Source organism: Narcine bancroftii, chromosome 6, assembly GCF_036971445.1.
Source record: "Narcine bancroftii isolate sNarBan1 chromosome 6, sNarBan1.hap1, whole genome shotgun sequence".
Classification (NCBI taxonomy): domain Eukaryota; kingdom Metazoa; phylum Chordata; class Chondrichthyes; order Torpediniformes; family Narcinidae; genus Narcine; species Narcine bancroftii.
The window spans coordinates 23,836,312-23,851,780 of record NC_091474.1 but is presented as its reverse complement, the minus strand read 5'-3'; the positions used below and the strand labels follow the sequence as shown (position 1 = coordinate 23,851,780).

At 44.0% G+C, this 15,469-nt stretch overlaps 1 protein-coding gene across 2 annotated transcripts in view; it reads left to right on the top strand.

The window, feature by feature from the left end:
• Positions 1-15,469, top strand: part of LOC138735825 (protein CBFA2T1-like) — a 221,214-nt gene that overhangs the window by 96,208 nt on the left and 109,537 nt on the right. For both annotated transcript variants that reach the window (XM_069884303.1, XM_069884302.1), the window contains exons 5-7: positions 7,240-7,418; positions 13,626-13,852; positions 14,561-14,649. In XM_069884303.1, coding sequence (XP_069740404.1) covers positions 7,240-7,418; positions 13,626-13,852; positions 14,561-14,649 — 495 coding nt within the window. The remainder of the gene's footprint in view (positions 1-7,239; positions 7,419-13,625; positions 13,853-14,560; positions 14,650-15,469) is intronic.

Genomic DNA, 15,469 nt, shown 5'->3' with positions numbered 1-15,469 from the left:
CCTGTGTTGTGGAGATTGTCAGAAGGGGAACATCATATTCATTAGGCCTGTTTCTTACAGAGTGGCTGAGGTCAATTTACACTGCAGCCGCTCTGTAAAAATGTGTAGGGGTACGAGTGGAAAAATTACGGGATGGAATTTGTATTAAAAACTCTGTCCCGACATTTTTACACTGCCTCCGGAGCAGAAATTTCCTGCTGTTCAGTGACTATGTAAAAGTGCCTTGCTGACAACCCCAACAGTGAGTCTGATGCACAGCCTCCAAATTGCTGGCACCCATAAACTGAGACTCCCCCCAGGCACCATAATTCCCATAAATATTGAGACTCCCATACACTGAAATCTCAATATAGACTCCCATTTGTGGAGACATTTCTTCATCCTGGGGAGTTGTATGTTTTTGGAAAGCCCTATTCCAGCATCTCACTTGTTGGGTCCTTCACAGTTGAGATGAATGGATCTTGTACGCAGGTGAAATCAGGGATACGGGGTTGGGCTCAGAAAGTGCACTCGGCAGATCTCTTTGTGGTCTCTCAAAGAAATGCAGAAGGTTTTAAAGGAGATCATAATGAACGCTATTATGCCCTAGCTCAGAATTCTGAATTTATTGTCATGAACATATCGGGAAATACAGATGATCAGAAACATTTTTGCATCACACTTTATGGGATCTTGCTGTGCACAAATTTAGCCACTTTGGCCTCATTCAGTGAGGAAGGCAACTTGGGGTGGGGGGGGAGGGAGGGATCTTTGTGGCCAAGTACAGCTCCTGTTTTAGTGCATAGAGAAAGCAGTTAAATGAAAGAAAAACCTCTTCTTAGCATTGGTGAAAAAGTCTTCTGTTGTGAGACCCAGAATTCAACACGTCTTCTCAGAGACTTTCACCATTTTTCCCACATCATGGTTATTATTTTCCTTGAATTATGGGTTAATTTTAAACATCTTCATTTTTTTAATTGAAGAGAGTGGGGTTAACATTCCCTGCAGTTTCAAGGCATCACTGTTCCGTCTTGATTGAGTGGCTTTCGTTGCGGGATCTGTTCTCCCAAGGGGGAAGAGGTGGGGGTTGGTGTCTGCGTGTGCCTCTGTTGCAGAACATTGGTGTGAAACCACACTGCAAATCCTTTCTCCCGTGGAAGTATCGCACACCATATGGGCACCATATCACTTAGTGGCAATCATTCGAATGGGAGAATTTTTTTTGTTGCTCGAAACGTTATCATCCACTCTCCAAGGGAAGAGTAAATGACAGGGACCATATGTGTTTGGATATTTGAGATGAATCCTCAATGAGGGAAGCAGCTGGAACTGCCTGCTCTTGAGTCTGCCTTTCATTACACTAATGTAACCCTCCGACTCCCATTCCAATCTGCAGTGTGTCAAATTGCTCACTGCAAAGATAATGGAAACCATTTCAATTACCGGGTCCACTGCTGACATTAGCACCAGTAAGGCTTTGCAACCCATTCTGATCGATGTTCGCAAGATTTAATTGTCTTTGATTTTGCTGAGGAAATGCACTAGAGGGTAGTTATTTGCATAACGCTGTAACTGGCTGTTCAAACAGTAACTTGAGATAAGTTTGCAAGAGAGAGTGTGTGTGTGTGTGTGTGTGTGGCGTATGCACTTGTGCAACAGTGCATGTCTGTGCGGATGTGTCTGTCTGAGCACAAATGTGTGTGGGTGTTTGTGTGCATATGTGTGGCTGTTGGCATTTGTTGGTCAATGAGCACACATGTGGGTGTGTGCATGTGTGTGGGTGATTTGTATTTGCACCTACATGCTCATGTGGGTGTTGGGATTATGCGTCCATGAGGGGGGATGTGCAAGTGTGTGTGCAGGCACTAAGGTGTGTGTGGGGGTGTTGGGATGTGCATGTATGCAGGTGGATGTGTGTGTGTGTGTTTTCTCCTTCACCTGTGGGGGATGTGCAGTGAGGAAGTTTGGTCAGTGACATGTTCCTGCCAGGGCTCTCATCGGATGAAATGACCAGAAGAGTAACTGCTGAGATGGAGGGTACCTTTGCATTTCTAATTACAGTATTTTTCTGGATGATTCTATAAAAACACATCAGTCATTTTATTGTCATGAACCTTTCAGGAAATTAGTTGTTTTGCAGCAGCTTTCAGTGCCAACATTTTCTATAACTATAAATTAAATAAAAAGTGTTTTTAAAAAAAATGTCAAAGTAAAACACTGTCTCTCCTAAAGCACCCTTGACCCAGAATAAATTAATACCAATGACTCTGGATAATAAAATCCTGGACACCTGGTGCCAGAAGGGGATAAGGTGTATCGAGGATCGTTATGAGCAAGGACAGCTAATGTTATTCAAACAACTAAAACTTTCTTCTGATATCTCCAGCTAAAAATCTTTCTTAAGGGATAATTTGGGACTGACTATGGCCCTGCCCATGTGTAGTGACATGGAGATTCTAGTTCAAGAGGGGAATACACACAAGTTGATGCAGCTCCTATTCCAAAAATGAGGGCCTGAAGCCGGGCTTACACAAGTCAAGGGAAAGGTGGGAGATGGACTTGGACACAACAATCCACAAGTGGTGCTGGTCTGACTCGTGTCTGGACAGCATGACAACAGTTATTAATGCCAGGTACAGGTTGGTGCAATACAATTTCCTGCATCAACTGTACCTCACACCATAAAAATTGCATAAATCGAAACAGAAATTTCTGAAGTGTGCTTCAGATGTGGTGTGGAGATTAGCACCCTCATCCACTTCTGGGAGGACCTGGGGGCATTCTTAAAAAAGAATGATAAAGATTTTCCAGAGAATCTGAAATTGTTCCTTCTGGGAAACATTATGGATTATTTGAGTTTTAAACTGTCCAGATACCAAATTCAGTTTGTGAAGGTTGCCTTGTCAGTAGCCAGGAAGTGTATGGTGGTCACATGGAAGTCTGACTCCTAACTAAACATTACACAATGCAATATGGAGATAGAGTTGTATTCCCCTGGCGAAAATCATGTACAATTTGAGAAAATATAACCATACCATAACCATATAACCGTTTACAGCACAGAAACAGGCCATGTAGGCCCTTCAAGTCCGTACCGGTTGACTTGAACAACTCCACTAGCTCCTCTGCAAACTCTTGAGGAAGTAGAGGCTTTCTTCATGATGCCATTGGTGTGTTGGTTCCAGGAAAGATCTTCCGAGATATGCTCATCACTAGCCACTTATCTATGTTTGTCACCGACAATTTCCTTTAATTTTCTCTGGGTTCTACTTTATGCAGAGATATTATTTACAGTCCTGACCTATTAGTTAGGGTATGGCAGCCTTAACTGCAACATATAGGTTCACAGATGTAGCTACACCCCTTCTAAATAGAAGAAAGGTAAAAATCCATTCTAATAGTGGAATGATTGAGATAAATGAAGTGGGTCAGGGTGGAGATGATGTGCTTTTGTTTTGTATCTTTTTCATTTTATGTTACTTTAGATTTATATTTGGTTCCATCAGGGTTGTGACTCTTAAGTTTTAATTTACACAATCTTTTCCTTGTGGCATTAGGGAATGGAAGGAAAGCAAGAGGGGTGGGCCAGGGAAAATGACTCTGAATGTAATATCTCATTATTGAGAAAGATCATATGGTTGTTCTGGATTTGCGCGAGTCTTGGAAAATCAAAAATAAAATATTTTTTAAAAATTAAGCCAGTGTCTGTGGTTCATTGATCATTCAGGAATCTGATGGCAGAGTGGAAGCTGTCCTTGTGCTGCTGGGTGTTCGTCCTGTACCTTTTTTTCCCTGATGGTAGCAGAGTGAAGAAGGCATGGCTTGGGTGGTGGGTGTCCTCGAGGAAAGAGGCTGCTTTCTTCAGACACTGTCTCTTGAAGATGTGTCATTCATTAATTTCCCACTGAGTCAGAAGGCTGGTCAGTCCTAGTGGGCAATCATTCCACTAACATGAGTAAATAGAAATTCTGTAGTGTGCACATTAGCAGGCAATTGAATTAAGAGAATAATCGTTATCCACTAATATCCTGTTATCACCTTGAATCATGGGTAGAATTAAACCTTTTATTATTTATCCTTATCTTGTCTGGTCTGTGGTATTGATACCAGATTCCCTGCCTCTGTCAGGCTCACTGGATGCATTCGGGAACTGTGGGTGCAAGGACTTCTGTGCACACAGTAGCTCAATAGCTCCACCACTACTTTCTCACTGAGGGAATGGGGAGCTAAAAGGGGCTGGGGTGTGGCAGCACACTTCTCCCCTCACATGGATTTGGGATTGCACTGTGTCACTCGACCTGCCAGAGAAAGCAAGATGCTGCTGTTGGGAATTTGGGAGCAGCGTACCACAACGCTGTTACAGTGCTAGCAATCGGGACTGGGGTTCGAATCCCACACTGTCTGTAAGGAGTTGATACATTCTCGCCACATCTGCATGGGTTTTCCCTGGGGGCTCCAGTTTCCTTGCACCCTTCAAAATGTACCAAGGGTTATAGGTCAAGTGGGTGTAATTTGACGGCATGGGCTTGTGGGCCGAAATGCCCTGTTACCATGCTGTATGTCTAAATTTAAATGTAAATTTTTAAAATTTAAAGTTCTTTTCCCTGGGGCACGATGATAGCACTGATTGTACTGACCCAGATGGGTAGGGAAGAGGCTATTAGGGTGGTTTAGTACACAAGTGAGAGGGAAATGAGACTCAGATAACAAATTGTGTGTGTGTGTATGTATATATATATATATATGTGTGTGTGTGTGTGTATATATATATATATATATATGCCTTTCTCAAAGTCCAAAAGCACTCTGCAGCAAAGGATGTCAGAAGGATAGCCACTGCTGAAGGAGATTTCTACATAACAAGATCCCATAAATAGTAAGATTCCTTTATTGTCACACACAAAATATAATAATGCACACAATCTGTCAACATTTCCCTGCTGTAAAGGCACACACCGAGGTGCTGCTAACAGAGCCCGGTGCCTACAGCAATAACAGGAAGAGAAGCAAAGCAGAGTTGCTGTATGTCAGTGGATTCTCCTCACGTGCTTCTGCGACCTATGCAGCCACACTGTCTCCCGTACGAACTTGAGCTCACATTCCGCCCCCAATACGATCAGGAAACTTTCAGTGCCCTCGCCCACACAGGAGGCGTAACTGACCTCGAATCCCCGCCCCATAAACTGTTGCCCAATAATCGGCCTCCAGCAGCCTGGGATGTGTCCTACAGCTGCTACCTGCAGTTAACACCCACTCAGTCCTCTTTTTGTGAGGGGTTACTATCTGCCAGGATTTCATGGAGAGTTGGGCTGAGTGGCCTTTTGCTATGCTAACCTTGCCCTGTATCTCAGTCTGAATCATCTAAGGAAGTTAATTGTCCGGTTACCCAGGCAACACAATTGTATTTTTACTGCACCTCCCCACACCTCCCTTCTTTATTGCTGTGTGTGAGGTGGCATTTTGCATTTTTTGAACCAGATCCTCTCATTTTTCTGGTTACTCTTTTGTAGCCAAAAGAAAATTTTCCTATTGGATGACTTGTAATGGGAGTTAAGTGTTGTTTGATAACAGGGAACATTGTAGGTGGAAAGGAACCACTCCTGCTTTATTTTGCAAAGAAGAGCTGAGTTAATAATTATAGGATCTTCACTCATCCACCAGCCAGGATTTCACCCCCTACTGACCATCATAGCTCCATAACAAGGTCTACAAACTCATTTGGAAGATTCCAAGTTACACATTACATCAGAAACAGGAGCAAGAGTCGGCCATCTAGCCCATCCTTGCAAAATGATGAGGCAAGAGTGGTTCTTTTCCACCCACAATGTTCCATTATCAAACAACACTTTATTCCCATTACAAGTCATCCAATAGGAACATTCCCTGTAGGCCACAGCTTTTAATCGGAGTTACCACCCTGGGTGACACCAACCCTAGTGACGCCACTGGCAAGTAGTCCGAGAAGTTTACAAATTCTGAAATCCTAAAAAAGAAGTTTTGCATTTCTGTTGCGTCTTTCATGACAGCAGCTGTTCTGAAATATTTAACAGCCCACGGAGGAAGATTGAAAGAGTGCAGAGAAGATTTACAAGGATGTCGCAGGGAATTGAGGAACAAAGTCAGAGGGAAAGGTTAAATAGGTTTAGTGTAGAAGAATGGGAGGGGGGGATATGATAGAGGTGTACAAAATTATGAGTGGCATTGATGGAGTAAATGTGAGCAGGTTTTTTTCCCCCCACTGAGGTTAGGTGAGAGAACTAGCAGACATGGGTTAAGGGTGAAAGATGAGAAACTTAGGGGGAACTTCTTCATGTAGAGATTGGTAAGAGTGTGGAATGAACTGCTAGCTAAAGTGGTGAATGATGTTTAGATTTCTGCATTTAAGATAGATACATTGTCGTGTGGGATATGGAGGGCTATGATCTGGGTGCTGGTTAATGGGTCTAATACCTCAGCCCAGGAGAGATGTTTATCGATAGAGTCTCCTTGTACCTCTACTCAATAGTGATGGGGGGGGGTCTCCTTGTACCTGTACTCAATGGTGGCGGTGTCTACTTGTATATACTCAATGTTGATGGGGTCTACCTGTTCTTGTACTCCATAATGATGAGGTGTCTTTGTTCCTGTGCTCAATGTTGATGGGGTCTACCTGTTCTTGTACTCCATAATGATGAGGTGTCTTTGTTCCTGTGCTCAATGTTGATGGGGTCTACCTGTTCTTGTACTCCATAATGATGAGGTGTCTTTGTTCCTGTGCTCAATGTTGATGGGGTCTACCTGTTCTTGTACTCCATAATGATGAGGTGTCTTTGTTCCTGTGCTCAATGTTGATGGGGTCTACCTGTTCTTGTACTCCATAATGATGAGGTGTCTTTGTTCCTGTGCTCAATGTTGATGGGGTCTACCTGTTCTTGTACTCCATAATGATGAGGTGTCTTTGTTCCTGTGCTCAATGCTGATGGTGTGTCTACCTGTACTTGATGGTGATGGGGTGTACCTGTACCCTATAGTGGTGGCGGTGAGGGTGGTGGGGGAGGGGGGTGGTTGTGTCTGTACCCAACGCTGCTTTGGATCTCCCCTTTACATCACTTTGAGTAACTTTTTCATCTACAGGGATGATACAATGTCAGGTTTCACTTCTCATGGTATGTTCTCATTTTTAAGCATATCAAGCTGTACATAGCTCCTGTGGAGATACCTTGGTGGGCATGGTCCCAGAACGTGTCAGCCAATCCCAACATGGAATTTCTCTTTCTCCAGGCCAACCTGCCACTGCTGCAGCGGGAACTGCTGCATTGTGCCCGTTCTGCCAAGCAGACGCCAGCCCAATACCTGGCACAACACGAGCACCTGCTGCTGAATGCCAATGCCACCTCCCCCGTCAACTCCACGGACCTCCTGGAGGTCAATGAGAATGGGAAGAGGAGTAGTCCAGAGAGGTGAGTCCCTATCCTCCCTGATCAACTTGCCCTGAGGTCTCCCACTGCCCCTGCGGCTCAGGACGAGTGGCTTTCATATTTGTTTATGGACTGGGGCTGCCTGGCAAGGCCAGTCTTTAACACCAAAAGAAGAAATTACTGCAAAATCTCAGGAGGTCATGAGTGTAAAATCGCAGAAATGCTGGATGTACTCAGCAGGTCTCCCAGCATCCAGAGGAGGTTAAGACTTTTCAGGTCTGAGCCCTTCCTCAAGGTATGAGTAAAAAGCAGGGAGGCAGGGTGAGGAATAGAGGCCAACAGACAAAAGGCATTAATTGAATCTGGAGAGGAGTCCAGGAGAGAGGAATCGTGAGGATTGATGGGGTGGGGGTGGAGGGGATGCAGAACTGCGTGAAAGGAGACAAAGGGAAAAGAGGAGACAGGGCTGGAGGAAAGGAGATTTAGGGATAAATGGGATGGGGGAAGGAAATGGCAAATGGAAACCAGAGACAGCAGGAGAGAGGACAGACTTGCAGCTCTCTGTTTCCCACTTCCAGCTGAGGCTCAGTGGCTATTTCTCTCTCTTCAGATGCTGTTCGACGTACTAAGAGTTTTTCCAGCATTTTCTGTTTTTGTTTGAGATTTCCTGTTTTGCTGTTTCTTTTATATTTTCACCATTTAGCATTTAATGTTCATTCCTAATTATCACCGTGAACTTGACGATGTGCTGTTATTACTATCTGACTGTACATATACAACCAGATGAAAGTAAAATATTGAGAGCAGCAGGAATTACAGATGGGGAGCAGTGAGAGAGAATCTCAAGTCTGAAATGTTGGTTGCATCTTTATCTTTGCTACATTATGTACACTGTTTGACCTGCTGAATTTTGCCATCATTCTGTTTTTACTACTCCCAGTCAGAACTGTGTCTCTCCAAACCATGTTGACTGCACATTGTTCACGCAGCGCATAATAATCACATACAGACATAAAAATGTAAATTAAATTAAAAAGGTATCAATATTCTGGAATAATTTACTCGATTTAATTACTGAGACCCAAGGTTATAGGATACTTCACAATGACAGCCTGCATTAAGAAGTTCTTTCCCAGCCTGGCTGTCCTGATTTTGATGCTCCTGGGCCTCCTTCCTGAGGGGCTGGGTTTGGAAAATGCTATTGGAGTAACCAAGAGGAATAAATGCAGTAGATTGTACACACTGGAGCCACTGTGTAGTTATGATGAAGGAAATTAACATTTAGGATGATTCCCCCAGGTTGACCTGAGGTGTGGCAGCTAAAGTGTAACTGGAAATGAGTATAAACCTCACAAAGAAATATGCAAGCAACTGCATTGAGAATTCGGGCCACAGTAGAATATTTTCTATAGCGCAAAGGGTGCTGTGCAACACTAATGGCGACTCTTTGTCTGATTGCAATTTTGTGTAATACTACATGTAAATTTAAATTTAATGGGCCCTTCTGGCCCATGAACCAGTGCTGCCCAAAGACCCCAATTAACCTACAAAGGGTGGGAGGAAACAGGAGCACCCGGGGAAAACCCACGCAGACAAGGGGAGAAAGTACAAACTCCTTACAGACACCGCCGGATTCAAACCCAAGTTACTGGTGCTGTAGTAGCATCGTGTTAACCATGCCGTGTTCTGTACCATTACATGATAATAAAATAATCTTGAAGAGTAATGCCTAAGCATTTCCGTGGAAACACATGGTGCAGAAGATCATTGGGACCATTTGTGCCAATTTCAAAAGAGGGATCAAATTAATCCCAAACCAGGACCATATCCCTGTAGACCATCACATATCACATGCTCACCTAGGTGATACTTAAATGTGCTGGGAGTTACTGTCTTCACTACCCTTGGAAGCAATGAGTTCCAGACACCCTCTGCTCTCCAGGAGAAAATCTTTATCTTGCTTCCTTCTAATCCTTTTTAATCATTAAACCACCTTCCCCCAATTATTAAGATTAATGTAAAGGAAACATCTTCACTCTTCCAAGTATTTTGTTATTTCATAGATGTTAATTACATCCTCTGTTTCAAAGAAAACTGTCCCTGTGTAGCTAGCATTTCCCAGTAACTAACTCTCTACCCAGAAACTATTTTGAAAACCTTTGCACCTTGTCAAGTAGTCACACCCTTCCAGTTACGGGGCCAGGAGACTGCACACGAGCCTCCAATCTGACCTTACCAATATTGTTCTTGCATGACTCCTCTGTTCCGAAGTAAAAATAGAAAATGGCAGAAATATCTGTCATACCAGGCAGCAAGTCTGTGGCCAGAAAAGCATGCTTCACATAGAAGCTTCTTTGTCAGAACTGGAAAAAAATCTACATTGTTTTGGGTTGCAGGGAGGGTGGGGTAGTGGTGAATAAGGTGGGGTCAGGGTTTCCCTAGTGATCCCAATGTTTACGGATTGATGGCAGCAATTAGAGGGAAAACACAAAAAAGGGGCATGTTAATTGGTGTGAGAGATGTAGCTGATACCTATAATGAAAATAGATTCCTCGCTGGAGACATAAGAGACTACAGATGCAAGAATCTGGAGAAAGAATAACAAGCTGCTGGATGACGTCAGCAAACCAAGCAGCATCTGTGGAAGGAAAGGGATAGTCCATGTGAGCTGCATCAGGACTGAGAGTGTAACAGGGAGGCAGGCAGTACAAAGAGGAAGGGGATGGCAAACAAGAGATGGATCCAGGTGAGAAGTGGTTGATGGTCAGATGGAGCCAAGTTGTGGAGGGGGTGGGGAGAGGAAAAGAAGGGTGGGGATGGCAATAGAGGCTGGGAGGCAACAAGGGGCTACAGAAGGTAGAATCTGGTGCTGAGGAACCAGATAAGGGAGGGATGGTGAGTAGAGGCAAACAGTGGGAAAGGAGATAGGGAATCAGTGCAGGTGATGGGCAGTTAGAAGCAGGTGTGACAGGGAAAGAAACTGGGTTACGGGGCAGATTATGATTTTTGTGGTCTTAGGGATCTGAATAGTCAGGGTATCAAGGGTTATGGGGAGGAGGCGGTGAGTGGGGCTGAGTGGGAAATGAATCAGCTCATGATGGAGTGGTGGAACAGATTCGACGGGCCATATGGCCTACTTCTGATCCTATTTGTTATGGTCTTATGGATTGGGTAAGAAGGGGGAGGGGGATGTGAACACCTGGGTGGATCAGAATGAGTGAGAAAGTAATAGAGAGGTGCGAGTTGCAGGAGATGGGAGAATTCAGTGTTGATGCGGTTGGGTTATGGACGATCGAGGTGGAATATGATGTGCTGTTCCTCTAATCTGCATTTGGCTTCACCCTAGCAGTGTGGGATCAGAGGACAGACAAGTGGCTTTGGGAATGGGGAGAGGAATTAAAATTACATACAACCAGGAGCTTCAGATGGCCTACAGTAGAATATTTTCCCAACTTGGTAGTTGGTGCCTCAGTCAATAAATAGAATAATACACTTCCTCTTTGTCCTGACAAAGAAGGGAAAATCTGGGTTGATGTCATCCATTTTACTAACTCTGGACTTCCCCTTATAGACATGTACTGCAAATCCTGTTGCCAGCCATTCCCATTCCCTCACAGACCTATCTGTTCTACCCCCCACCCCATCCATTGCCAGCATGAGGCCAAATATAAACTTGAAGAAAAACCTATTATATTTGGTATTTTATTTCTCTAGGGTCATCGACAGTCCAGTGGTAGAAACATTGAACTTTCCAATTTCAGGTAACCCCACCTCAATCCGGTTCCACTGTTGCCTCAGCCCATTCCAGTTCTTGCTTTACTCCCCTGACTCTCACCTCTATCGATCTGGTATCACGTTACCTCGGCCTCTCCTTCTCCTTTTCGCACTCATATCTCATACCTTAATCATGAAGAAAGATTCCAACCCAGAATGTTGACTGACCATTTCTCTCCATGGATGCTGATGACCTGCTGAGTCCCTCCAGCTTAAGACTATAAGACACAGGAGCGGAAATAGGCTATTCAGCCCATCAAGTCTGCCCTGCCTTTCATTCACTGATCCATTTTCCCTCTGCCCAGCCTTCTAATTGTTTGCTCAGGATTCCAGCCTCCGCAATCTTTTGTGTCTCAAAGAATTTACTAGATGGGCATCCATGTGGGAGCAAATCAGGTGGTACATTTAGCACAGCACAGTGGTTACCACAATGCTGTTACAGCAATCGGGACTGGGGTTTGAATCATGCTCTGTCTGTAAGGAGTTTGTACGTTCTCCCCGTGTTGCATGGGTTTTCCCTGGGGGCTCCGTTTTCTGTAGTCGGGCAGCACAGGCTCATGGGACGCAAGGCCCTGTTACCATGCTGAATGTCTAAATTTTAATTTTAAAATGTTCTGGGGTATGTAAATGGACATTTTGGAGCAAGAAGCAACCTGCTGGAGGAACTCAGCAAGTCGAACAGCGTTAGTGGGAGAAAAAGAATACTCAATGTTTTGGGCCAGAACCCACCACTGCTTCCTCCCGCAGATTGCTTATTGCTCCAGATTACCTCCTTTCTAGTCTCCAGTTAAATGGGCAATTTTTTTTGGAACAGTTGTGTGGTCTTGTATCATCTAAGAATGTAAACGGCCATGTTGCCAACCTGCAACAGGGGAACCTGAAATGATGCAGTTCATACTTGTTTCACGCACTGAGAGAATTTGGTGAGATTGAATCTGATTCAGGAGCCTTTAGTCCAAGTGCCAGATAGCAAAGAAGATGGGGAAGTTTGGGGTGGGGGGGGGGGGTTCGGGGGAGTAGGTGGAGTGTTTGACATTCTAATCAGGTTAAAGAACAGAAATGCCAGAAAAAAAAACCTTAAAATTACAGTTAAACCCCCATTATCCAGAATTCAAGCAACTGGCCAAAAAAAAAGTGCAGAATATAAATTAGTAAAAAAATATGCAAGTTTAAAATTGGTGCATCTTTCCATTAGGTCACCATTCACAATCTCAAGCAACCGGAAAATTCACTTATCCATCATTTACCAATCACTATAGGTGCTGACAACCCAAGTTTGTCCAACCATTTGTTTTAGCTCATACCCTCGAATCCCAGTAGCATCCAGTGCCCTTTCCAAAGCCTCCACCTCCTTCCTGCATTGGGGTGACCAGACTGCACTCTACAAGTTCTTGTTGCTGTTAAGCATATCATTGAGCACCTTGAGTCATTTGACTCCATTATCTTTGAATAATACATTTAGAGGCCATTCAGCCCATTGCATCAATGCCAACTGCACAAGAGAACAAGAGAAATTCCACTGGTCCCATTTCCCCCCCCCCCCCCCCCCGCCTTGTATTTCTCTGCTCTCTACATTACATTTGCTGTTACACGTACCCATCAATATCATTGATTTTTCCAGCCATTAACTTTCTCCAATAGCTTACAGAAAAGCCAATCAGGAGGGTACGTTTACCATAGCAATGCTATTACAGCGCCAGCGACCCAGATTCGAATCCACTGCTATCTGTAAAGAGATGGTACGTTCTCCCTGTATCTGTGTGGGTTTCCTCCAGGTGCTCCAGTTTCTTCCCACCTTCCAAAGATGTGGGGTTTGTAGATGTATTTAGGTGCTATAGGCTTGTAGGCTGGAAGGGCCTGTTACGGTGATGTTTGTCTAAATATAAATTTAAAATCACAGTTTTAAATCCACTCACCCTCACCAATTTAAGCTGTTTTCCTCTTGCATTTAATAAACCCTCTTTTCCTTTTGAGTATCCCTTGTACTTGCACCAGCAACTCCCACTGGTGGTCATTTTTGCTGCTCTTCTTTCCCGTTGTTTTCTAAGTTTCTTCTTCATGCCATACCTTGTTTCTTGAGTAAAACATGGAAGACTGGAAATGCTGTGATTGTAGTTAAAATATACCGAAATGCTGGAGAAACTCAGCCAGTCTTTCAGCATCCATAGGATTTGACAAAGATATATTGCCCATGTTTCCAGCTTGAGTCCTTCTTCAAGGAATATGCAGAGGGTGGTGAATCTGGAAATTGCTGCCCATTGAAGCAGTGGATGCTACCTCAGTAAATATATTTAAGGCAGGTTTGGATAGATTTTTTTTTACATTGTAAGGGAATTGATGGATATGGGGAAAAGGCAGGTAGATTCTACTCCTGTTCTTATGGTTGGCTCCCTTGGCCAACGATCTGCCTCACTTGTAGATGATGTTCCTTCCTCCTGGAAGTTTTGATCATTGACTGTGATATTATTCCCTCAGGAGTAAGGAAAATGGATTTGAGCGCGAGCCCCCGGCCAAGCGGGTGTGCACCATCAGCCCTGCTCAGCGGCACAGCCCAAGTATCAGCTTGGCCCCCTTACCCAATGGCCAGCTGCACCCAACTCCCCCACCGCTGCAGCACTACAGCCTGGATGATGTGGCCATGAGCCACCTGTACCGAGACTCACAGAGACTTCCTGAGTACAGGGACCGGCACAGACATCACGGTGAGTGGCACCATGGTGTCCCTGGCTCTTAAAGTTGGGATGGAGTGGGAGCGTGGGTTGACCAAGGAAAAGGATGAATATTAATAAAGCACCTCAGATGTTGTTACTCTTGTCACAAAGAGCATTAATGTTTCACAAAATAAGGATTTCTACAAATATCTTGGCAGACTTCCTGTTGTTATTGCCTGTGCTTTCTGGGGTCGGGCCATCACCTTCTTATCTCACTGGGGTGTTACATTGTATACTTGATTCATTGGATGCGTCTTTCCTGAGTTTCTGCCAAACTCTTCAAAGTGTTGGCATACCCTTTTAGCACAACACTGAAGCGATTTCCATGGATTTGAAAGGGTTGGGATAGATTAGGTGTGGAGAATATGTTTCCAGTAATGGGCGAGTCTGGGTCCAGAGAGCACCACTTCAGAATAAAAGGAACAGAGAGGAGGACAAATGTCTTCAGCCAGAGGGAGGTGAATCGGTCAGATTGCCAAGTCATGGGGTATATTTAAAGAAGAGGTTGATAGGTTCTTGATTTAGTCAGGGCATCAAAAGTAATGGGGAGAAGGCAGGACATTGGGTTTAAGAGGAAAAATAAATCAGACTTGATTCAAATGGACCGATTGGCTTAATTCTGCTCTGAGGTATTATGGTCTAAAATGCTGTTCTCTGATCTTCAAAAGTTTTCCCCCCCTCTTTCTGATTATGTTTCAGGAGGATCCCGTGGAGTGTATCAGGAAGAAATGATTGATCATCGACTGACTGATCGGGAGTGGGCTGAAGAATGGAAACATTTGGATCACGTAGGTCCTCAGTTCTCCTACTGTCAAATAATCATAAGAGACTGTGTGACCCATCTAGATCTCACCTACCTGTCCTACTTCTGACTCAACAGTAACAGAAGGAGTGTTAACCTCCCATTCAGGGAGAGCATTTATGATCTTTCCCCCTCCTCTCTGAATTAGGAACAGTACTTATCCAAGGATTGTAAACTATTTTTTGTTTTATTTGGTTGAGTTTAGCGGCCATTCTCAACAGGGCCCCTACAGCCCTCTGGGGGCCGCAGCTCATTTAAGTAAAAGCCTGGTTTTCTTTTCTCCTCACGTAACAAATATTTTTATGGTCTTTATTTAGTCGGTTGTAGAGAAGTACGAATGAAACCAGAACTTGACAACTTCACGGAGAAAGGAGCCCATAAACTCTGGGGGGGAGCCATAGGCAAAAACAAAAAGTCAAGTTTATTGTCATCTGATAGTATAAAAGAATTGTTGGGAATGGTTAGTTTAGACGTGCGGCACAGTGACTGGTCGTTCCGGGCCATGTTCCTGCACCACCTAACAATCTTATAAACAAGATACTCTTTTGAAGGCTTTTTACCTTCTTCCTGCCCAAAATCATCTACCAGAGTCCAAATAGGCTCTTTGTCAGGGATTTGTGACATTTTGGACAGGGGGAGGAGAATTCATTCTTTTACATTCAATGCCTCCATCTACAAACCATTTTATCAACTACTCCTGCATGTATTAAATGATTGAGACATGCTGGAACCCAAAACAAAATGCAGGCTGCTGTATGAACTTAGTATGCAGGCAACAACAATGGTTGGTTACTTTAGAGTGTGGA